This window comes from Ursus americanus, chromosome 11 (genome assembly GCF_024610735.1).
Source record: "Ursus americanus isolate L20-20 chromosome 11, mUrsAme1.1.p, whole genome shotgun sequence".
NCBI lineage: Eukaryota > Metazoa > Chordata > Mammalia > Carnivora > Ursidae > Ursus > Ursus americanus.
This window is the reverse complement of record NC_142137.1, coordinates 53703627-53728132: the sequence shown is the minus strand read 5'-3', so window position 1 is coordinate 53728132 and position 24506 is coordinate 53703627. Positions and strand designations below refer to the sequence as shown.

At 36.2% G+C, this 24506-nt stretch overlaps 1 protein-coding gene and 1 pseudogene across 1 annotated transcript; one reads left to right on the top strand and one right to left on the bottom strand.

Annotated features, from left to right (window-relative positions):
* Window positions 1-462: 462 nt before the first annotated feature.
* LOC123800432 (translationally-controlled tumor protein-like) lies at window positions 463-2347 on the bottom strand (annotated as a pseudogene).
* A 3432-nt stretch (window positions 2348-5779) lies between these two features.
* Window positions 5780-22137, top strand: NMBR (neuromedin B receptor). Its single transcript, XM_045810124.2, has 3 exons — window positions 5780-6201; window positions 19551-19899; window positions 21736-22137. The coding sequence occupies exons 1-3, from the start codon at window positions 5780-5782 to the stop codon at window positions 22135-22137; spliced, it is 1173 nt and encodes a 390-aa protein (XP_045666080.1).
* The last annotated feature ends 2369 nt before the right edge of the window (window positions 22138-24506 follow it).

Genomic DNA, 24506 nt, shown 5'->3' with positions numbered 1-24506 from the left:
ACATTAAGTTTTCAATTCATTTGAGTAAATACTAAGAAGTACAACTGATACATTTTGTAAGAACATATTTAGTTTTGTAAGAAAGTCCAAACTGTATTCCAAAGTGGCTGGAGCATTTTGCATTTCCAGCAGCAATAGATGAGAGTTCCTGTTGTTTCACATCCTCATTATTGTTTGGTGTTATCAGTTTTTTGGGTTTTGGCCATTTTAATAGGTGTGTACTGGTATCTCGTTGTTTTGTTGTTGTTGTTTTGAATTTAAGTGCTTTTTATTTTTTGACAACCTACATGACATTTTTTTCCCTTAAAAACAATGCCTCTGCTCTGAATAAATCAAGGTGAAGATAAATGAAGAGCTCAAGATGACAACAGTCCCTTTGTCTAAGTCCTGGTGTTGTGTGGATGAAAAGCAGCAGTCAGTTATGACAACAGGTGATAACATCCAAAGTAGTAGCCAAATGTGTTAACATTTTTTCACAGCTAAACCATCCTTAAAGTAAATCACATATGGGGTCACACCATCCTCATGGTGCTCCAGGATAACAACCGTGTCATCTGGATTCATGTTTTTATGAATAAAGAACTGGTTGTTTTTGAAATTAGCAAGGATGTGCTTGATTTGTCCTGTAGCCCCTGTCATAAAAGGTTTTACTCACTATGGTCATTAATTTAAGTTTGCCTTTGATTGATTTCATATAGTCTTTGATGTACTTCCTGGGGGTTTCTTTTGTGACTCTGGTTCCTTGTGATGGTTCATGACAATATCAACACCAGTGATTCCTGTGCTTTGGGTACGTTTGCCCTTGGGGCCTGCAGTGAAGGCAGGTTCACCAATGAGCGACTCATCAGAGTTACTGTCTTACTGGCCATATTCCCCTCCACCTCCAGGCACAACCCAGCTCATCATGGCTGACGAGGTCCCAGTAGATGATCATGACAATGGCTGGAGAGAGTTGATGGTAGTGCTAGCCTAGCAGGAGCTCACAGCTGGAAGTAAGTGGTATGCAGCCAGAAGGCGTGCTGGGGAGGGGGTAGTGGGTGGAAAAGCTATCTGTTCGGATTTTTTGCCTACTTTTTAACTGGGTTTTTTGGTTTTTTTATTGTTGAGTATTAAGTATTTTTGGATAACAATCATTTACCAGCTATATGTCTTAGAAATATTTTTTTCCCAGTTTGTGGCTTGTCTTCTCATTTTCTTGACTGTATTTTTGCGGAGCAGAAGTATATGATTTCAACTCGTTAATTTGGTCAATCTTATTGATTCTTTATGCATTGGGCTTTTGATATTGTATCTAAAAAATTATTGCATCCAAGGTCATCTAGGTTTTCTCCTATGTTACTTCTAGGAGTTTTATTGTTTTATGTTTTACACTTAGGTTGATGGTTAATTTGTGTGGGGTATAAGGTCTGCGTCTTGATTTTTTCTTTTTCTTTCTTTTTTTTTTTGCACATGGATTTTTTTTTCTAGCACAATTTGCTGAAAGACAATCTTTGCTCCATAGTATTACCTTGGCTTCTTTGTCAGATATCAGTTGACTATATTTATGTGAACCTATTTCTGCACACTTGATTCTATCCCATTGATTTATCTGTTTATTCTTTTGCCAATACCATATTGTCTTGATCACTGTAGCTCTATAGTAAATCTTGAAGTCAGGTAGTGTAAGTTCTCTGACTTTGTTCTTTTTCAATATTTTGTTGGATATTATGGGTCTTTTGCTTTTCTGTATAAACCTCAGATTCACTTTGTCAATATCCACAAATTAACTTAAGATTTTGACTGATATTGCATTGTAGATCAAGTTGGGAAAAAATGATATCTTAAAAATATTGAGTCTTCCTATCCATGAATGTGGATATCTCTCCATTTATTTCATTCCTTTATTTATGTGATTTCTTTTATAAGAGTTTTATAGCTTTCCTCATATAGATCTTATATATCTTTTTTCAGATTTGTACAAGTATTTTATTTTGGGGATACTAGGGTAACTGGTATTGCATTTTTAATTTCAAATTCCACTTATTCACTGCTAGTATATAAAAAACCAATCGACTTTTATATATTAACCTTGTATCCTGCAACATTGCTACAATTGCTTTTTAGTTGCAAGTTTTTGTTGTTGCTGAATTTTTTGGGTTGTCTATATAATCATGCCATTTTTGAACAGTGACAGTTTCATTTCCTCCTTCCTAATCAGTATACCTTTCATTTTCTTTTCTTGCCCTATTGCATTGCTAAGATTTCCAGTACAATGTGGAATAAAAGTAGTGAAAGAGATTATCCTTTCCTTGTTCCCAATCTTAGTGGGAAAGCTTCCAGTTTCTCTTCTTCGTAGAATTTTCTTCATGTTTCTTCCGCCTGGTATTTGCTTTCATCGAATGTGAAAACATACTGAGCCACTATTTTAATTTTTTTCTCTCCTGTCCTTCAGGAACCTAATTACAGAAAGATTAGGCCACTGAATGCTTCCCTCAGTGCATTGATACACTGTTCTTTTTTTTTTTTTTTTCCAGTTTTTTTTTTCTCTCAGTATTTTATTTTGGATAATTTCTATTACTACATTTCAAATTCACTGATCTTTTCTGCAGTGTTTGATCTGCTCTTAATCCTATAAAATTTATTTCCCATCACAGACATTGTTTTTTCCTCTGTAGAAATTGAATATGTCTTTTTATAGTCACTATTTCTCTGTGTTAATGCTAATGTTTTCTTCTTCCTTCTCAAACACATGGTATAAGGTTTTAGTTACATTTTTAATATCCTTATCTATTTACTGTATCATCTGTATCATTATTGGTTTAGTTTCCATTGACTGATTTTTTCTTTTTTTCTTTTTGGTTCTGATTTCCAGCTTATTTGCATGAATTTTAAATAACAAAGAATGTTTACATATACTTCCGAATAGATTTTGTTCATTTTAGGGCAATGAAATGTATATTATATATTTTATAAACATTGAATTCTTCAGTATTAAAAAGGTGTCCCTCAATTATATAGAAATCACATTTTTTCCCACACTTTATTCTCTTGGAAGAATGAGTTACAGTGGACTTTGAAGTCAAATTTAATAAGCTTCAAAATACAGTTTTACTAAACTCTTTAGGAAATTAAGCAAGTTATCTTGCCTCTATGAGTTTTGATCATCTCATATGTAAAATTAAGACTCAAATATGTACCTCATAGAATACTTATAAACATTAAATTAGATGTAACTCTAAGGAACCTAATGTGATGTATAGAACATTGACTATAATAAAAAAAAAATTGTCCCCATACAAATGAGACAATACCCGTGCACCTATATGTAATTTTGTGATATATCTAAATAACACATACATAAGTATAATAACTTTATAATATTTTAATAAAATATCAGTAAGGCTATTATTATTAAAGCATTCATTACACTCTCCAATCTCATGAACCTAAGACTTTGAGTAAATACATATGGATTCACTTAAAATGCAAAAATTTCAATAATCTAGATACCTCATTTCTACAATGCCAAGCAATTGGATATTTATTAATCCAGTTTTTAGACTAAACATTTTTCTCATCTAAATGCTTAGGATCATCAGACACAGTCAGAGGAGAATACAGATATTCATACAGCAATTTAGACTACGATATGTTTTCATATAAAAAAGATTAGAATGGGATAATTGCAGTTTGAAAGTGAGAGATTTCATAATATAGAAGATTGATTTGCTAGTTAACTTATTTTGCATAATAAGAATGGATGTTAAAAGATACAATTTAAATAACTTTGAAGATAAAATTCCCGGAGAAATTCTCAACTTATATGTAATATTAATTGCCTTGATATATATATAAAAGTGATTTATATACATATTTTCAAACTTAACTACATTTAGCCAACCTTAACCTAATAGCAAAGTAAGTAATGAAATCCAAGAAGACTATGATAAGGAATTATAATCAAGTTAGAAAATATAAAACTGACTGTAGTGCAAATCTTGTCTAATGAAACTATGATAATTAAATGCTGTTATTGGCCAGAAATATTTGAAAAATTGCTTATATTTTAGAAATGGGTTGGCACACTTCATCAGCTCATGGCTAGATCATTGTAGGTAGTTCTTGACTAATTTTCTTCTTATCACACAATTTAATTCTTTATTAACCAAGAACCAGCCTAATGTCATTTCTAATGAAGAGTGTTATTTGGCTAACTTCAGAACTGTGCTACTTCTGAGAAGTTTACATTAAACTCAGATGGTGTTAATTTGGAAAGTCATTTTGGTTTTGGGAACATCCTATTTAAAATAGCGTTATCAGGTGATGGGGTTAAAGAGCACACTTATCATCATGACCACTGAGTTATGTATGGAATTGCTGAATCACTCTCTTGTACACCTGAAACTAAAAAAATAGTGCATTGTATTTGTACTGAGTATATATTTAGGGGTAGCATTGCTCAGTCATGGGCATTCATATGTTCAGCCTTAGTAGATATTATCCAGCAAGTTTCCAAAAGAAAAATAGTTAGAATTCACTTTAGAAAATTGTCCATTTCTGCTAAAGTTAAACACATTCAATCATTGTGATCTAAAAAATCTACACCTGGGATTCAAATGTGCACCAGTAGACAGGCAAAGAATATTAATGGAAACATCGTCCAAATTAGTTAAAACTGTAAAGAATCCAAATGTCAACTTTAGAAGGGATAAATACAGTGGTACATTTATACTGGAATATTCTGCGGCAATGAAAAATGCTACACACACAATCACGAGTGGGCCTCAAAGATATAATGTTGAGTGAAAGAAACTGGACACAAGATTAAATACTTAATGGTTCCCTTTATAAGATGCTCAAAAGCAGCAAACTAATCTTAGATGATAAAAGGCAGAATAAATAGTGGTCACTTCAAGGGATAGTGGTTAGATTGTAGGTTCTGAATGGTGGTTAGATTAAGCTAAACATCGAAGAATTGTGTACCTTATGCATTCTATATTTCAATAAAATATGTTTAAAACTAATATGCCAGATGTTGGAAAGAGTTTCCCTATTTAGGGTGAAAAAATTGGATCAAGGAAGAAGAGTGGGGAGGGAATTCCATTCATTTGCTCCATCCTTTGTCGCTCATTCTCTTTCCCAAATTCAGTGTTCCAGCCTTGCCAGCTCAGCCCCTGAATTAGGAGGTTCGCACACTGGGGCTCCTCCCGCTCGGAGGCGGGTAAGGATGGAACTATGTAGGGGCACAGAGTGAGAGAGAGGACTCAGATCCCCTTCAATTCCATACATTCCAGCAGGAGCTGCAGACACAGGAGCAAAGCTGTGGAAAGAGCAAAGTGCCAGCCGCCCCTCCGCTAGTTCCCAGGATTTCAGCTGAGGTTCGCTGGGCAGCGGCAGGATGACTTCCTCCCCTCCCTGAGAACTGTCGGACAGGTACTTTTATTAATTCCGGAGGGATAAAACTTTGTTCGCAAAAGGACTGTTCTCCCCTAGCTATAAAGGAAAATAAACCACTGAGGATTAGAACAAAGACGCAACTGCTTTGCCTTTTTTTTTTTTTTTTTTTTTAATTTGGAGCCAGCAGGCGCCCATGCGCCCCTTCCAGAAGTGAAGCTCCGGAGCGTGAACGGACTTCTCACCAAGGCCCGGTCCTCTTTGGGACGCGGCAGTGTGACTAGCTCTCCCCAGGCAGTAAACTTGTTCCTGTGAGAGGGAAATTGATTAAGCCCAAGTGCGTGTTGCACTTTTCAGGGCACCCAGGCGCATGAAAACTCCAGTGGACTCTTCTGGAAAGGAGAACATGCCCCCCAAGTCTCTTTGCAACCTCTCCCAGACCGCGGACGAGAATCCCAGCGTCTTGGTTCCCGGGGTGTATGAGCGGGACTTCCTGCCCGCCTCCGACGGGACCAGCGCCAAGTTCGCGATCCGCTGCGTGATCCCGTCCCTCCACCTGCTCATCATCACCGTGGGCTTGCTGGGCAACATCGTGCTGGTGAAGATCTTCATCACCAACAGCGCCATGAGGAGCGTCCCCAACATCTTCATCTCTAACCTGGCCGCCGGGGACTTGCTGCTGCTGCTCACCTGCGTCCCGGTGGATGCCTCGCGCTACTTCTTTGACGAGTGGATGTTCGGGAAGGTGGGCTGCAAACTGATCCCGGTCATCCAGCTCACCTCCGTGGGGGTTTCCGTGTTCACTCTCACTGCCCTCAGCGCAGACAGGTAAGGGCGAAGGTGGTGGTGGTGTGGTCTGGAAAAGAGATGCAGAAGGGTAGGAGTGCCCCTGGAGGGAAAAAGGGGAGTTCGGAAAGGCTGGGGAGGGGCAAGGAGAGAGAGAGAAAGAGAGAGAGAGTGTATGTGGGAATTGGAGTAAAAGGAGTTAAAACGGACTGAGCTGTGAAGCTTGAAAAAGTATATAAGAAAATTATTACTTTTAAAATAATTAACATTGTTTTTTTAAAATTGGAAAGTAATTTTAAGATTGCACATTCTAGTCTTCCTCCTCCCCTGCACACACTTTGGAAATCTTTGTTATCTATTTCATAGAAAAACTAGAATAATTGGGCAACAGTGCAAATATTATGTAGAAGCTTTTCTTGTGTGCCAGAATTTTAGAAGTGCACTTTCTTATTCAGTACTTTAATAACCTGATTGGTAAGAATGTTTGACTTAATATTAGGGAGATGTTTGATTTTGAGGTTTTTTTTCAAATATGGGGAAATATCGTTTACACTTATTAACTAAATTCTGTTATTTATTTGAAGTCAAACAACTACAATAGTAAATACTCTTCAGACAGATGACTTCACATTCTTGTTTTAATACCTCAAGTCAAGTGACGCCCCCCAACAGGTAGGTACCAAATTTTAGTGTCTTAAAATGGTGTGTAAAAATACATTTTTGATATCAAATCTGCTTTTCGCATATTTTAATCATGGGAAGTGTCCATTATCCTACCTTGTGGATCAGCTAATTTCAACTATGTCATTCTCTGGGTGAAGATATTGAGGCCCAGGGAATGTAAGTTACCCTGGCAGAACAGAGAGAAGAATCCAGGCCTGCTAACTCTTGGTCCACTGCCCCTACCTCAGTCTCCCTATCATCATGCTTTCAAGCATTTAAGCAGGAGGGATGTCTGGATGGGGGTGGAGACAAAATATCCAATTAGGCAACTGTGCATGGAGCCCTGGTCTAATTCCCTTGGGGTCAGGGTATGAACTTCAGCTATTTAGACAAACAACTGGACTTGGATGATTAAGGTGGTGTTCACTCTCCTCTTCTTCAATTTACATGTTGTTATTAATGGAAAATGAGTCCATCTAAATTTCCTGGTATTTGTAACCATACCCTTCCATCACTCTGGCATTAAAGAGCCATTTTTCAATGAAGGAAAGACAATGATCATTGCGGAGTTGAGAGCTTCTGTCTTTTTAAACCAAGTGTTATCAGCTTTTTGGTGTGTGTCATATTCTTTCTAAAAACCACATTCTTATAAAAATAGCTGACTTTGGGTTATGTATGCACCTCAGCTTGCTAATATGATACCATTTCTATTAACTTTTATGAAGTCTTTTTTTGAATCCTATAATTAAAATGTGACTTTTTAGTTTAGCTGCCCTTCCTTATAGGACCCATTTTTTTTTTTTTTTTTTAAAGATTTTATTTATTTATTCAACAGAGACAGAGACAGCCAGCGAGAGAGGGAACACAGCAGGGGAGTGGGAGAGGAAGAAGCAGGCTCACAGCAGAGGAGCCTGATGTGGGGCTCGATCCCAGAACGCTGGGATCACGCCCTGAGCCGAAGGCAGACGCTTAACCGCTGTGCCACCCAGGCGCCCCCCTTATAGGACCCATTTTAATTAGAAAGTTAAAAAAATTCTACTTAATGATTAGAATAAAACTTAACGAATAGTCATCACTAACAGTAGTTAAAATTACTATCATTGTGCTTTTATTTCTATGAGTAGCAAGATCCAAGGCTTGAGTTTATTTCACACCATTTTTTTTCAATCTATTATCATGGAGACCCACAGGTAAATTGGCTCTGACCAAGCTGAGAGAACTTGCTATTCCTCGTGTACCTACTGACTTTTTCGGTTTGTTACGTGTGTTGAGTACTCTGTAAATGCAGCACAGTTAACTTACTAAGGATAAAAAAAGGTGGGTTGCCTCTTTTACTTGGTCCAGATTCTACTCTTGCTTATTAGTGTGTGTTTTAGAATTATAAATCAAGGAACTGGAATCAGTGGTGATGAAACGACCCAATACATTCCAATATTCAATTAAAATGGTTTGGAAATGTTTTCCTATATATTGTCTACACTTGTACTTTTCTTCCAGAACATAGTAATTAGGGGCGCCTGGGTGGCGCAGTTGTTAAGCGTCTGCCTTCGGCTCAGGGCGTGATCCCGGCGTTCTGGGATCGAGCCCCACATCAGGCTCCTCCGCTAGGAGCCTGCTTCTTCCTCTCCCACTCCCCCTGCTTGTGTCCCCGCTCTCGCTGGCTGTCTCTGTCAAATAAATAAATAAAATCTTGGAAAAAAATTATTAAAAAAAAAAAGAACATAGTAATTAAGTGTTGATAAGTACTTGATCTCCTCACATTTTATTTAAGCAAATGTTTTGATTTCCTATGAATTTGATAACAAGTAGAAGACTAATCTCGCTTAGCACTATGCTTTTGTATGGGAGTTCATTACCCTCACAACACTATGAAGGAGGTATTAATATTAATACCATTTTAAAGCAAAGAAAACTAAGTCTTGAAATTAAGCAACATTTTAATGATCTCACAATGACGGAGCCAGCATTTGGGCTCAGTTCAAAGCCCATACTCTTCACCATTAAGCCACATTATTTCTTTTCTAAATATAAGAAATTATTAATGATTTTTCCTACTAATGGTAGACTGAGTTCAGTTTGAAACAAAGCACCCAAGAGTAAAAAGAAAAAATGATTGCAAAAGCTGATTCATTAGATTCAACAAAAGCAAAGAACATCATAAAATGTGATTGTAAAATAAAAGAAACATCTCAAAGTCAAAATTCAGTAGTAGTTGTAGCAACAGGAAAACCAAAACAAAACAAAACAAAACACACACACACGCACACACACTCTCACACCCTCACATGTGTGCTGTGATACCGAGGGGGTGAAGTCCCATGAACATAATTATGATTGGCATTTCGATCTCTCCGTCACTCACTGTCTGTTACAGTAGCTTCATTTCCAAGCTTAGAATATAATTTCTTTGATTCTTGAAGACCTTTGGCCTCTAAAAGCCCCTAATTAAAATGCAAATAACTTTTAAGAATGAATTCTTCTTTTTCTTTTACAGGAAAAATTTCTCAATTCTTAGCGCTGAACTGTAAACTTTATTTATAATTTTATATATTTACAAATGTAAAACTAGATATCAATTCTTATTCTTTTTTATGTGTTAACTAAAATGCATTTATAAATTAAATATTACAAATCTATAAATTAATAAAAGTGAGATTAATATGAATTTAATGTATCCGGTTATGTTGTTTTTCTGATATTAAATAGGCAATGTTGGATTGAATGCAAAAATAATTTTGCACCAAATCTGACTCTAGTGCTAATAAATAAATGGTTTTAAGCTTTTGTTTGCTGGTTAAGATAATCAGATTTAATTCCATAATGGAGCTAGTTGAATCAATAACATTACTTGGATATTATACCCATGCAAACAGATATTCTCTTCAGTATAATTATTTGTTAAAATAGTGAAACAGATCAAATGTAGGCCCTGGATCTAACACTTTCTAGGCTGCCAGAAGCATTTTTATGAGTCTCAGTCCTGTGATGGAGGTGGGGAGGAATGCCATGATCTGTTTCCAGGGTTTTCACCCAAACTCCTGACTGAAGCTCAGGTACTGATTGACCAGCTGGCCCCAACTGCAGATGCTTCTTCTTTGGTCTAGAGCCCTGGGTAGTATACCCAGAAGCCCTTGCTTCTCTGTGCGGACCGTAGCACTTTGAGTGTATTTCTAAACTCTTCTGGAGAGTTCAGACTAGCCATACCTCCCTAAGAGAATACTCCCCACTTGCCCTACAGATAACGCATTTTACCAGAGTGAGGACTTTCTTATTGTCTACTTGCTCTAAAAGAATTTAAGAGAGCTTAAAAATAAAGATGCAAACAACATACGAGAGAAATAAAAAAGGGACGAAACCCAGGTAGAGGAAAAATAAAAGTTGAGGACTATGACGTAACCTATACTATCACAAACTGTTAGTCACAGGTTTGTCTGCAAGTTTTCTAGCTGCTGATGCGGAAAGGACAATTTGTCCATAAGAAGTGCTCAGTGTTATTTTTATCAAGTCATAAAACAGGGTAAATTATAACCTGCTCTTCATTATTAGTTTTTAATTTGAATTCATATGTATGAATTTTTTTAAGGATTTTATTTATTTATTCAAGAAAGAGTGAGAGCAAGAGACAGAGAGAAGGGGCGCCTGGGTGGCGCAGTCCTTAAGCGTCTGCCTTTGGCTCAGGGCGTGATCCCGGCGGTCTCCGCTGGGAGCCTGCTTCTTCCTCTCCCACTCCCCCTGCTTGTGTTCCCTCTCTCACTGGCTGTCTCTATCTCTGTCAAATAAATAAATAAAATCTTAAAAAAAAAAAAAAGAAGAGAGAGAGCATGAGGGGGGTGAAGGGCAGAGGGAGAAGCAGACTCCCTGCTGAGCAGGCAGCCCAATGGGATCCCAGGATTGTGGGATCACGACCTGAGCCAAAGGCAGACGCCTAACCAACTAACAAAAGTTGCTATATTTGACTCCAATAAGTCAGATATTTTTTATTCATTGGTCTCAAATGCTTCTAGCTTATGTCCCTTTTTCCTTCTCTTTAGAAGGAATCCCGCACGTTGGAGGTACTGTGTAATTTTTACAATATTCACACTACTGCCATAATTTATATATTACTTTATAGTTTTTGAAGATTATTCATCCACCTTGATCTGACACTTTTGGGACACACTGTAAGTAAGAAGGAATGCACCAGGCATGTGGGTGCTAGTCCTGCATCTGCTGAGTTCAGATGTTCTAGTTGGAGAAGATGATAAGATGGTGCAAAACACATGCTCATAAGGCGGCTATTTTCTTCATTTGCAAATTAAGAATAATGTCCTCAACTGTAGAGCTGAGGGTCTATAGCTGGGATCCTATTATTTCCCTACCTGGATATTGAGGGAGAAAGATCAAAAAGGGGGAAGGGACACTAGTATTGGTGAGGCAGCTGGATGGTGAGTTCTGTCTCCGGGGCTCTACCTATCGCTCTACTCCATGTTGCAACATCTCAGACAAGACTTTCAGTTAATAATTTATGCTGATTCTATTGGACCCACTTCTCAGTGGGAACAAAGACTCTCTAAGATGTACCTGTCAGGCTTTTGCCTGTGGTGCTACATTTAAATAGGGGCCCATCTACTCCGGCTGAGTCAGGAGGTCAGATAGGGAAGTTCAACAGCACTCCCCATATTGTTAGTTGTCTCAGGAGTATGGTTCCTGTTTGTGTGTTTCAGGAACAAAAATGACAATTTACTTTGGTTCTTCCAGTTGCTGATTCCTCAGGAGGGTTGACCAGTTCCAAGGTCTTTAAATTTTTTAATTGCATTTTTACTTTCTCATTCTCGGAAAGTTCTTTTTTTTTTTTTTTTTTTTTAAGATTTTACTTATTTATTTGACAGAGATAGAGACAGCCAGCGAGAGAGGGAACACAGGCAGGGGGAGTGGGAGAGGAAGAAGCCGACTTCCAGCGGAGGAGCCCGACATGGGGCTCGATCCCAGAACGCCGGGATCACGCCCTGAGCCGAAGGCAGATGCTTAATGACTGAGCCACCCAGGCGCCCCCCCCTTTTTTTTAATTAAAACCTGAGTATAGTTGACATACTATGTTATATTAGTTTCAGATGTATAACATAGTGAGTCAACTTCTCTATATATTATGCTATGCTCACCTCAAGCATAGCTACCATTTGTCACAATGCACCACTATTACAGTAACATTGATTATATTCCCTATGCTGTTTCTTTTATTCTTGTGACATTCATTGCATAATTGGAAGCTGTATCTCCCTCCTTTACCCATTTTGCTCATCCCCTCACCTCCCTTCCCTCTGGCAACCATTAGCTCATTCTCTGTATTTGTAGGTTTGATTCTGCATTTCGATTTTTTTATTCATTTGTTTTGTTTGTCAGGATCACACATGAAATAAATCATATGGTATTTGTTTTTCTCAATCTGACTTATTTCTCTTAGTGTATTACCCTCTATGTCCATCCATGTTGTCACAAATGGCATGATCTTATCCTTTATTGTGGTTGTATAATATTCCATTCAATAAGTTCTTACACTTTTTTAATTAGTCCTGACTGGCTTATTTATTGTATTTCTGGAAAATTAGATGTTGATATGAGGTGTAGATGATTCCCTTCTGGAAGGAGTTGATTCAATATTCAGTACAAGATAGTTATATGCTATAGTTGTGTATTTACTTTTCATTATTATGTTTACTTTAGAATCAATATGTAGGTTTTAGATAATATTTATGTAACCAGTAGATTATTTTCAGCTCTATGGAGAACTCCACCCACATCCCAAATATACTGACCACTGGTATTTGGAAAGTTCATTCCTTTATTTTCTATACAAAAAGTTACATGTCTTCATTATATTTCCTTTTCTTTTTATTGTTGTTTTTGTTCCTGTATCCTTATTTGTTTCTGTTTGATCAATGTTGTTTTCAGTTTCGATCCAGGCTTCAAAGTGATGAACCAGCTTAATATTGCTAGGTTCAAACTTAATGAGCTATCTCTTAACTTACTGTTTTAATTATTTATACAAAATATTCATTGTTATTAAGTTCATAGCCTATCTTTGTGAGTGCTACGATTTATTGAGGTTCTAGGCAGTATTTAATTTTCTTTTTTTTTTCCAAAGGTTTATTTATTTATTTTAGAGAGAGAGTGAAAGGGAGTGAGAGAGAGTTTGCGTGTGTGCACATGAGCCGGGGTGGGGGGGTTGAGGGAGAGGGAGAGAAACAAACTTCCCGTTGAGCGCGGAGCTCATGGGCTCGCTCTCAAGACCCTGAGATCATGACCTGAGCCAAAATCAAGAGTCCGATGCTTATCTTATCCAACCCAGGCGGCCCCCTCCACCTTGCAACTTTAAAAGAAATATTTATTTATCTTTTGTTCCTTCTGCTGGATAAGATTTCTAGGCAGTATTTTCTATTTCCAGTTACTCATGGATCCTCAAGGGGAACAAGAATAAATGATAACCACTTATTTATCCCTAGCCCTTCCCTTGATGCAGCTATTTGCCGTTAAGGTTTTGATTCCTGTCTTCTGCAGATTTTCATTAAGAATATTGTTTCAACTTTCAATGTAGACCTTCTTTACTTTTATTATTATTTGTGGAAGTTAAGGGGGATTATTTTGAAAACAAACATTTTAATAAGTGATTTAATTTAAATTAATTTTTGGAAGAGAATCACATTTTAAGAGACAACCAAGCATTAAACATCTCACGAGAAGCCAGTTTTAGATTATGAGAGTAGACCTGGAAATGACTGTAGGTATTTACATGGATTTGATGAAAATGCAGTTTTTAGAGATGACTCACAAAATAGGAAATGAGGGTGCCTGGGTGACTCAGATGGTTAAGCGTCTGCTTTCAGCTCAGGTCATGATCCCCAGGGTCCTGGGATCAAGCCCCACGTCATTGGGCTCCCTGCTCGATAGAGAGCCTGCTTCTCCCTCTCCCTTTCCCTCTGCCTGCTGCTCTGACTGCTTGTGCTCTCTCTCTCTCTCTGTCGAATAAATAAATAAATAAATAAATAAATAAATAAATAAATAAATAAATAAAATCTTTAAAAAAATGAACTGTTACTTGCTAGTACTATTGAGGCTTAGTTTCTCCCATAAAAATGATCATTAAATTGAGAAAACGTGATTACAGACATAAGTCAAGACTTTCCATTTAAAAATACCACTGACTTTTAAAGGACAAGGAGATCAAATGTCTAAAAATAAGTAGAATAGATAAAGCACTTAATTTTTCAGTTGCTTCCTCTGCAATGTGCCATAAACTGAAAAAATATAGACTCTGAAGTCACAAGATAGTCTTGTGTGAATCCTGAGTCATCTGCCTACTGGCTATCATTTCAACATCATTTAATCCCTTAATCTCAATGAATTTTTCTGTAAAATGGGTACTTTAATTAATTTTACTGCACGGGATAATTTTATCAAATGACATAATATGCATTTTTAAACAGTATGTAGCTGTGTAACTACTTATACTATGTCAACTGTGTGTCAGGATGACAAATAACCCATTCACTCAAACCAATATTTATTCACATACGCAGTTAATTATTAGATAATAGGCACTGAAGTGGAGAACAAAATGAGCCTATTGTAAAATGAATGAAAATGAGCTCTCTACCTTGTATAGGCCTTCTCCAATTCCTTTAATCATAGACTGGCTAGTTCCAACCTGTTGCCTTCAACAACATTATCTGTCATTGTCATTCTCCTTCTTGCGACACTTTCATATGTCATTTAAATCATACACTTTAATGGGTTAAGAACAAAATAATTGGGGGAGAGGGGTAGAGAAAAAATGGAATTGCTGAGCCCTCTCTAATTGAATATGGTATTTTTCATCCTTTCCAAAGTGACATCCCACTTATTACATTATGTTTAAAAGATTATTGCTTTAGCCATTCTGTTATGATCTTGAATAGATATTTTTAAATAATAAATTCACAATAAGTTTTATTGCTATAAGCTATAAATATGTTTAAAACATGATGTGGTGAGAGCACTGAGTGCTATACGCAACTAATGAAGCATTGAACATTATGTCAAAAACTAATGAATGATGTACTATATGTTGGCTAATTGAATTTAAATTAAAAAAAAGCATGATGTGGGACACCTGGGTGGTTGGTTAAATGGCCGACTCTTGATTTGGGCTGAGGTCATGATCTCAGGGTCCTGGGTTGGAGCCCTGTGTCAGGCTCCAAGCTCAGCAGGGAGTCTGCTTGCATATTCTCTCATTCCCTCTCCCTCTGCCCGTCCCCCTGCTTGCATGCACTCTCGCTCTCTCGCAAACAAATAAATCTTTTAAAAAAGGAAAACATGATGTGACATACTATAAAAGGCAGGCATCTAATTCTTAACACTGAACTTTCGCTAGATTCCAGATACTCTCCATTGATGAATGTATGTCCTTTGCACAAGACAAGCTCACAAGGGTCTTGTGGAAAGATGCTCACTGCCACAGTCAATGTTCTTGAAAGGTGATTTCTAAACCTGGTTTATAGTCAGAATCATTTGAAAATCTTAGTAAAATGCAAAACCTCACATTTTTGCATCCTAGAGACTCTGTGCCAGTAAGTTTGGGGAGAAACCTAATACTCTATCTGTTTTCAGCTCTAGATGATTCTGAATATTGATCCAGCTTGGGCATTATTGGACTAGACTGTGTCTCCATCTCTAATGTCCATTCTCCCCTTAACCTAATATCCGATGACCACCGCACTCTACCAAAACTGCTTTTCATAAGTGCTCTCCTTGCTGCTTAGACCACGTTTCCTTATCAGTTCAACAAATGTTCATTGAGAAATGCCTATGGGTCAGGCATTGTGTTAGGCACTTTAGATACTACGGTAAGCAAAAGGAGGTTTCCGTTTTTGTTTTTAGAGTATTTGTCACAGAGGGTCTATACTTCTTTTTGAAATTTTCTCTTTCTCTTGCTTCCACAACACCTTTTCGCCTTTGTCAGATTGTTCACGTTTAACTCTTTGTTGGCCTCTGATAAATGAAAGTATGATAAGAAAAAGAAAAGAAACTATGGATAACATAACTAATAGGTTTATAGAAATGTGTAGATGGAGATTTTGAAATATTTAGATAACTTCATATAAGCTAAAATGATCTAATTTTCATTATATATTTTATAATATGATTATATTCCATTATCCCTTTACATTAAATTTAGACTATACACAGATGTGATAAGTGCAAGATTCAAAACAGAAATTAATGAAGAAGCATATCTATTTATTAATATTTAACACATGAATGGTAATTATGTTTTCTTTAATCCCTTTTGATTAATTATTTTCTAATTTTCCATTAGGGATAACTTTCTGAGACTATCTGAAAGAAAAAAAAACTTTTCACACATATGTATTATGCTACTAAATTTAATGACATAGTTTGCAAACTGAGGGACTGTTTCATTCCTACATTTTTATAAGTATTTGAAGGAAAAATGATTAAACATGTCCATACTAATTTGTACTGTATTGTTTGATTTTTTTCCTTTCAAAGATGCACATGAAACATTAATGTAAAACTTATTCTCTGACAATTATGTGATGTTTAAGTACTAATAATGACACTTCAGTAATCTGTTGTAAACTGTAATTTCTGGCTTTAGAGAATTGTCAGTACTCCCCTTTCCATCACATGTATATTATTTAGGGAAAGATCCAAAGTGTATTTCCCTTTCTTGCAGGACATGACCAGGAATCGTCCCTGTTGGAAAGGCCTTCTCTACCCATGTCTTACACCCCCACTAGGTTTCTTACTTCTCCTAAATCAAGAATTCTAGACCTGTTGCTAGCTCTACTATGGCAATCTTGTCAGAATGAAAGAGTTATAACTTTCATTCCTCTTCGCAGTTTCCCTAACATGCTTTATGTTTACCTGGTTGGATATGGGGTGGGAATAAGGGGAGGGGAGTGACATTTGTTTTCCTCTCCCTCTTTTTTTTTTTTTTTTAAGATTTTATTTATTTATTTGAAGGAGAGAGAGAGAGCATGAGTCAGGGGCAGAGGCAGAAGAAAAGGGAGAAGCAGACTCCCTACTGAGCAGGGAGCCTGATGCTGCGCTCCATTCCAGGACCCTGAGATCATGACCTGAGCCCAGGACCCTGAGATCATGACCTGAGCCCAGGACCCTGAGATCATGATCTGAGCCAAAGGCAGATGCTTAACTGACTGAGTCACCCAGGTGCCCCTGTTTTCCTCCTTTTAAAATCCATAAAGGAAAGTTCAGAATATTCTTTGAGTTTTCTAACAATCTAACAAGGAAAGCTAGTTAATTGATCAAGTTATTCACTTGGATTTTATTATGAGAAAAAAAATTTTTTGCTCGAAACTTTGGAGAAGCTGTGCTACTATTATTGTTAGCTATTATTGAAACTATACTATAAAAGAGCAGTAAACAAAATTTTCTGAATTATTTCCATACATATATAATAAGAACATATATTCATAACATAAGAATAGGACCTATGCAAAAGGGTGACATGAAAACAAGAACTTCTAGAAAATAAAAATATGAGAATAGAAATTTAAAGAATCAGAAGAAAGAATGGAAGCTAAAGCTAATAAATTATCGTAGAAAGTAAAACCAAAAAGAAGTTGGAGCTGAGCTTGTTAAAGTAAAAAAACGAAGAAAGAGGAATTGAGATTCAAGCACTGGGACTCCAATTATTCGGCAAGGTGGTAGAAGAACATTTTTTTAAAAAGTAAATTCAGGAACATGGAAAATTGTGCAAACAAAGCAATGATCAAGTAGCAACTCTAGGTAAATCAGAGACATGTTTAAGAAAGATAACATAGTATATTACTTAATCCTGCAGTGAGAGATACTTGTTTATTCATAATAACAATATAGTGACTCTCTTATAAACGTTTAATATAGCATACTAAATCAGGAAGTTGGTAATGGGAGGAATAGAGGTGGTATAAGAGAGAAAATTTTCCACTTCTGTAACAGGATGTCAAGACAAATGTCGATAATATTTATTTCAAGAGACAGTGGCAGAAGGACATTTCTTAGACATACGGAGGTAATGATGTGAAACTGGTTCAATCCAGGAGCAGGACCTGAAATGAAATCAGGGGCTTCTATTTTTCTTTATCGTCTCATAGTGCTCTCTGATTAAAACAAAAACAACAACAAAACAAAACAAAAACCTCTTTGAATGTATTAATCTAATAAAAAATTTAAAAGAAACAGAAACAAATAGCTCATTCTAGTTACTGATTGTAATTCTCCTTTTAGTTTCTTAAGAACATGCAATTAAGCAGAATGGGGAGGGAACACATGCCTACTATGTTCTGCTGTGTGCAAAGTCTGGGTAAAATAAACGCATTATGCATGCTACTTTATTTAATTTGGTGTTGAGGCCCTTTGCTGTTGTTCTACTTTAAAATTTATATGTTTCTTGTTATACATGAGAAGATTCTCTAGATAAAAATATGGACTTTCTCTTATTGAGAGCTTGGGAAGGACACTTGATGCCAGTCAGGAGGAGGAAGACAGGCTCCCCTGAGGCTGGGAGCTGTTCCTTTCCTGTGGGCAATGGGAAACAGCTTTACAGAACCTCAGAAGATCTTACCTGCTTGTTATGGTACTTGAAATATTCTGAATTTTTTAGGACACCAGACTAAGTCAAATGTAAATAAGGAGAAGGTAGAGAATCATGGCATGGTTACTATTTTGCCAATTGGCAGGCACAGTAATAGGTGCTCTTTCTGTTTTTTTTTATAATCAAGAAACTTCAAGAGAAATGTTTTCTCCCCACCTTACAGATGAAGAAGACCTTAAGTGATTTTCTAAAGGATATCAGAGATGAGACAATGGTTCAGATTTGACTAAAATCACTTTTTACTGTATTGTGTTAACCTTCTAGGTACACTGTAACCTGAAATACTTTCAGAAAAATACAAATGATTTGATGTTCACATATAATTTTGGTTTGTTTGCATTATTATTACCCTTAAGTGTGTGATTGAGTTAGCCGTTTGGATCGTTTAAGCCCTGTGTCCTGGAGTGTGGTTCCTTGTACCATTACAACAGTTTTATATAGGAAGAGAAGATTTCATGAGGTCTCAAAATGAAATAAATTTGAGCTGCAAAGATAGAACATTACTTCGTCCTCAGTTCTTTCAGTACTTGTGATTGAATTACGGCAGAAATCCCAGTCTAGATTAGTCTATAAGATTTACTGATGTCCTCAGGAAAAAATGTGGGTGACTCAGGCTCAAAAGTTGAAGAAGAGTATCAAGATAGAACTTAGTAACATTATTTTGTAGACATTTTATATTTTAGGGTTATTGTATATTATAGCAATTTCAGTAGTGATAGCTTTTTTTGGAAAATGTAATGATTTAAATAAAAATATTCAATAAATGATGATACTTTGTAGTATTATTGATTTAGAATAAGATTTGTGAAAGAGGTAAGCAAATCAATGCAATTTGGGGAATGACAGTTTAAAATCTTTCCCTTTCTCTTCCTGTCTTCTGTGCTAATAAGCAGTGGAATGACTTGTAGACAGACAGACATCGGAGATCTGAAGTATTCCATACACTACAAAACAGCTAAGGGATAATGGAATATTAGCAAGTAGGATCTCCTTCCTCCCTCCCTCCTTCTTTCCTCCCTTCCTTCCTCTCTCTTTCTCCCTCCCCTTACATTTTCCTTCTAAGAGAGTAATGTGAGGCGTGTTGTCTTTCCAGGTACAGAGCCATTGTCAATCCCATGGACATCCAGACATCCGGAGCGGTGCTGCGGACCTGTGTGAAGGCGGTGGGGATCTGGGTGATCTCCCTGCTGCTGGCGGTTCCGGAAGCCGTGTTTTCGGAAGTAACGCGCATCGATAGCTTGGAAAATGGCAACTTCACGGCATGTATACCCTACCCTCAGACGGATGAATTACACCCAAAGATTCATTCAGTGCTCATCTTCTTGGTCTATTTCCTCATACCACTTGCTGTTATTAGCGTTTATTATTATCATATTGCAAAGACCTTAATTAAAAGTGCACATAATCTTCCTGGAGAATGCAATGAACATACTAAAAAACAGGTAAGCTTGGTAGGTGTGTTTGTGTTCTGGGTGTGTCGGTCAGATGCAGTAACTGGTATTTTCTGGTCTATTTCGTGGGTTCTCAATACCGTGAAAGATTAGAAGAGTCACAGGGCATTGGGATTTGCATTAGCCTGAACTAGAAGGGATGTTGTGCCGAGAGGAGGAGGGGAGCCATGTGCAATATGCCGCCATGTTATAGCTGTGTAGAGGTCCACTGAAGTCCAGCTTATCTCCCATCTGGGCTTAGAGCTATTAAAATTTAATGTCTTTGAAGGCTTTTCCTTATCTGCAAATGTTCATGCAAAAAACAACACAAATAAACCAGAAAATTATCACATTTCAAGAAGGTAACTTCTATTTATTGATGACCATCAACATCAGAAATCCACATCTTTAAAAGCTAAAAAATCAACCAATCACTAAAGTACTTGCAGATAAATTTATAGATTTATTATCTAAATATCTACCATCATTGAAGCAAAAAAAAAAATTCAGGTCATAAGCTCACTGCGCTTGTTCCTTTGTTCTGTGATCCAATTTGTATCTCAGTTAGGGTATTTGAGTTTTTGCTTTGGCTTTTAAAATTGAGTTCCTCTTACCCTCCCACCTCCACTTGGGTGTTTTAAAGTGGCCTTAGTGCTGCCTTGTTTTTGTGAATTTCTTTATTAGAACTTATAAACTCTGGCTGGGTAACTAGGCTTGTTATCAGCTAAGAAATAACCTCAATGCCAAAAGCCTGCCTGTGCATTTGAGACTCCAAGTATAGGCTGCCGTGAAGTTCTTGCACCATCCTCCACCTGCTAGAGTGGACACTGCTTCATAATACAAATTTCACAGTTGAGCTCCTTGATATTGCCAGGTTGCTTAATTCATGCCACCAGGATACATCTGGGGTACCACATTTTGCTTGCCTCCTCTTTACTACACCTCTATTTGCTTCTCCCATCACCACTCCCTACAGTTTTCTTTGGCATGTTCTAACTCACTATCAATAGTTTTAGCTCAGAAAATATCATTCTGCCTACTATCAATATCCTTTGGTACATTAAGTTTTCATACTCATGTGGCCTTATTTAAATATTTAAGAAAATAAGACAAATATGAGCTAAACCTTGGACTCTAGATGTTAGAAGATGACTTTTAGATTTAAAAGATTTATTTCCAATATTTGAATTTTGTCTATCACATTCCTGAAGATTTTGTTATAAAACAGTAAGCATAGTATGTAAAGTTTATGAAAAGAAAGAAAATGTCTTTATATTTTTAAAGGTCTCTAACATAGTAATACTTATAGGATTGATAGTTACATCAGATGGTTTTGATTTATGTGAGTCAGAAGTTTAAATCCCAAGTTTTTGTTTTTGTTTTTGTGGAATAAGGATTTAAAAAGTCATGCTGTATTTCAATTACCCTGATTTAAAAAAAATCTAATCGTAAGCATATTGTGTGGTTCATTAATTCAGTGGATTTAATACAAACAAATGATTTATATTTAAAGTGAACACACTAAGACTGTAAGCAACAGGAAAGTAGTTGAAAATAAGAGACAATTTTCATAGGTCACAGTTTTAACATGAAGACATAGCCATTTATTAATAATTTATCATCCAGTCTTGTAGAGGCTGTCACGTATTTTTAGATGAAAGTGTATAGTGACCAAAATAGGCTTTGTCAAACTGTTGAAATCATCACTTTTTTGAGGAAAATAACTTTTGTATTTTTGGATGCATTTGCTTGCCATGGTAAGTTTTACTGTTTTTGCACCATGATGTTTTGCATGCGGATGGTTCCATTTTCATTTTAACCAATGGGACTGTTTCCTTGTATTTGCAGATGGAAACACGGAAGCGCCTGGCTAAAATTGTGCTGGTCTTTGTGGGCTGCTTTGTCTTCTGTTGGTTTCCAAATCACATTCTCTACATGTATAGGTCTTTCAATTATAATGAGATTGACCCATCTCTAGGCCACATGATTGTCACCTTACTTGCCCGTGTTCTGAGCTTTTGCAATTCTTGTGTCAATCCATTTGCTCTTTATCTACTCAGCGAAAACTTCAGGAGGCATTTCAATAGCCAGCTCTGCTGTAGGAGGAAGTCCTATCAAGAGAGATCAACCAGCTACCTTCCCAGCTCTTCTGCAGTGCGTATGACATCTCTGAAAAGCAATGCTAAGAACATGATGACCAATTCAGTTTTACTAAATGGGCACAGCATGAAGCAGGAAATGGCATTGTGATTTGAGCCATTTGGTGGAAAGAACTTACTCACCTTTCTATCTCTGTTGAGCAGAGCAGAAAGAAACAATTTCCTCATTCTTACTATTGCTCAGCTAATTCATGAGGTGATTTCATGATTGACTCAGAAAAGGCAAGACAAACACAGCTAGCATTCTTCTCTGAACAGGACTTTAAATTACATTGAAAAATATATATATCATATTAAAAGTCATCCAAGATGCAGTTCTACATGTGTATACATTAATATTGCTTCAGGATTTAAGCTGTTGTTAGAGACAACTCTAGTGTATTTATCTTAAATTTGTTTTATCTTGAAGCATGAAATGAATTTCTATATTGACTTGATGATTCAGTGAGGGTAATATTCAAACTCCTATTATTTGAAATACAAGTCATATTTTCCTGGTGAATTTTATTCATAACTGGTGCATGTATTTATTTACTTTGTTTAAATAAAATAGAAAATTCAAAAGGTAGAGCTTAATCACAAGTCCATAATATTAATTTATTGTGATTCTTTGTGTAATTAATCATAATTTATAGAGATAGCTTATGTCTAACTTTTAGGTGTGTGATTAAAAGGTATGATGACATTTGATTATGAATAATAAAATGGATATCATATGAATATGATTGATTTTACATTATGAAGTAAAATAGTTATCATATGTCCCAAAACTATGACTTAGAAAATGGCATGGCCATTTTTGTATACACTGCTAAGTCCCTGAATATGTAGATGTTTCTGTATAGATATGATAAGATTAGTGTAATTCTGGTGAGTTCCTTTACTCATCCTCTCTTGCAACAGCCACCTGACAAGAGTATGAAATCTCATTTAAGTAAGTTTACTCTGCATAGTACCACAGTTTTTTCTAAATAAGTATTTTAGATATTTCACCAAAATGCAAATGTGGCCTTGATTAAATTCTAAAAGCTACCCCTTCTTAGATTTGTACTATTAAGTACATTTGAATTAATATATTTCATACTATGTCTCTTCCCAAATTTGCTGAGTGGAAAATTCTATTAATATACTAAGCTCTTTCTTAAACACCCCTAAGCCATACTATTTAAGATATGAAATATTCAATCATATGCAGGAACGGGAAAAATAAACGCAAGCAAATTGCCTATGATAGTTGATAATAATAATGTTAATGAACATTAGTTGAGTGTTTTCCCTGTTCTAGGCATAATCCTAAAGCTTTATCTTTTTTATTTATCTAATTTAATACTCAGTGTAAACCCTAACATGAAAAAGAGAAAGAACAATTTTTTTTGTAGGGCATGAAGCCCAATAATTTGAGGAATATCTCTCTTAAAAATACACAATTTTGTGGTGCCTGGGTGGCTAAGTCAGTTGAGCGACTGCCTTGTGCTTCGATAGTGATCCCAGAGTCCTGGGATCAAGTCCAGCATTGGGCTCCACGGGGAGCCTGCTTCTCCCTCTGCCCCTTCCTCCCCCCCAACCCCCGGTTCGTGCTCTCTCTCTTAAATAAATAAATAAAATCTTTCCAAAAAAAATTTTTAAAATACTCAATTTTGTGAATTTTAAACAATTATACCCAATCACATAAATACACTGCCAGGGCACCAAGCTTAGACTTTATTCACTTCATGGTAAATTCATCTCTGAAATATGTCCTGTCATTATCTTTATTTTATAGAGTAGAAAATTGAGACTCAGAAATATTGGAAAGTTAAACAGGATTTACACAGCCTTGCGGGAAAGGTGAGATCTAAAACCGGATGCTGCATGCACCCACTATTCCACCAGTACTCGGTTGTAACTCTCTTCTATCTCGATTAGTTGTCCTTAACCTCTGCAAAAGTTGTTGATCTACTCATCAGAAAGGTGCAAAATATTATGCACAAATTTTACATGGACTCTGAGTGTCTTTAAATCTCTTAAGGCTCATCCATTAAAATCTAAAGAACCCAGGGTAATCCTTGGTCCATGCAGAATCTTTCTCCTTGTTAGTATTAAAGTGGTGGTGGAAGTATATATGAGAATATTGCAAGGTATATGCAAATATATCTTGTAAGATCCTTTTAGTTTCTCATATATACACACACATATATATATTACAAGAGCTATACGATATATATTAAGGAAACTATGTATATGTATATATGAAACTAAAGGGACAAACATACATCTTAATTATAAAGTCTTGAGAATTTAAAGTTTCTGAGAATAATGTTTTTGTATAATCTGTTATCTGATTTGTTTTTCAGGAATGAAAAACATTTTTCAGGAGATATTTTAGAAAAAAATTTTAATGTATACTTTTTTTGTTAAAAATGTTTATTCTGTAATGACACTAATGGAATCATAATAGCATCAAATTTCATTTTTCCTCTT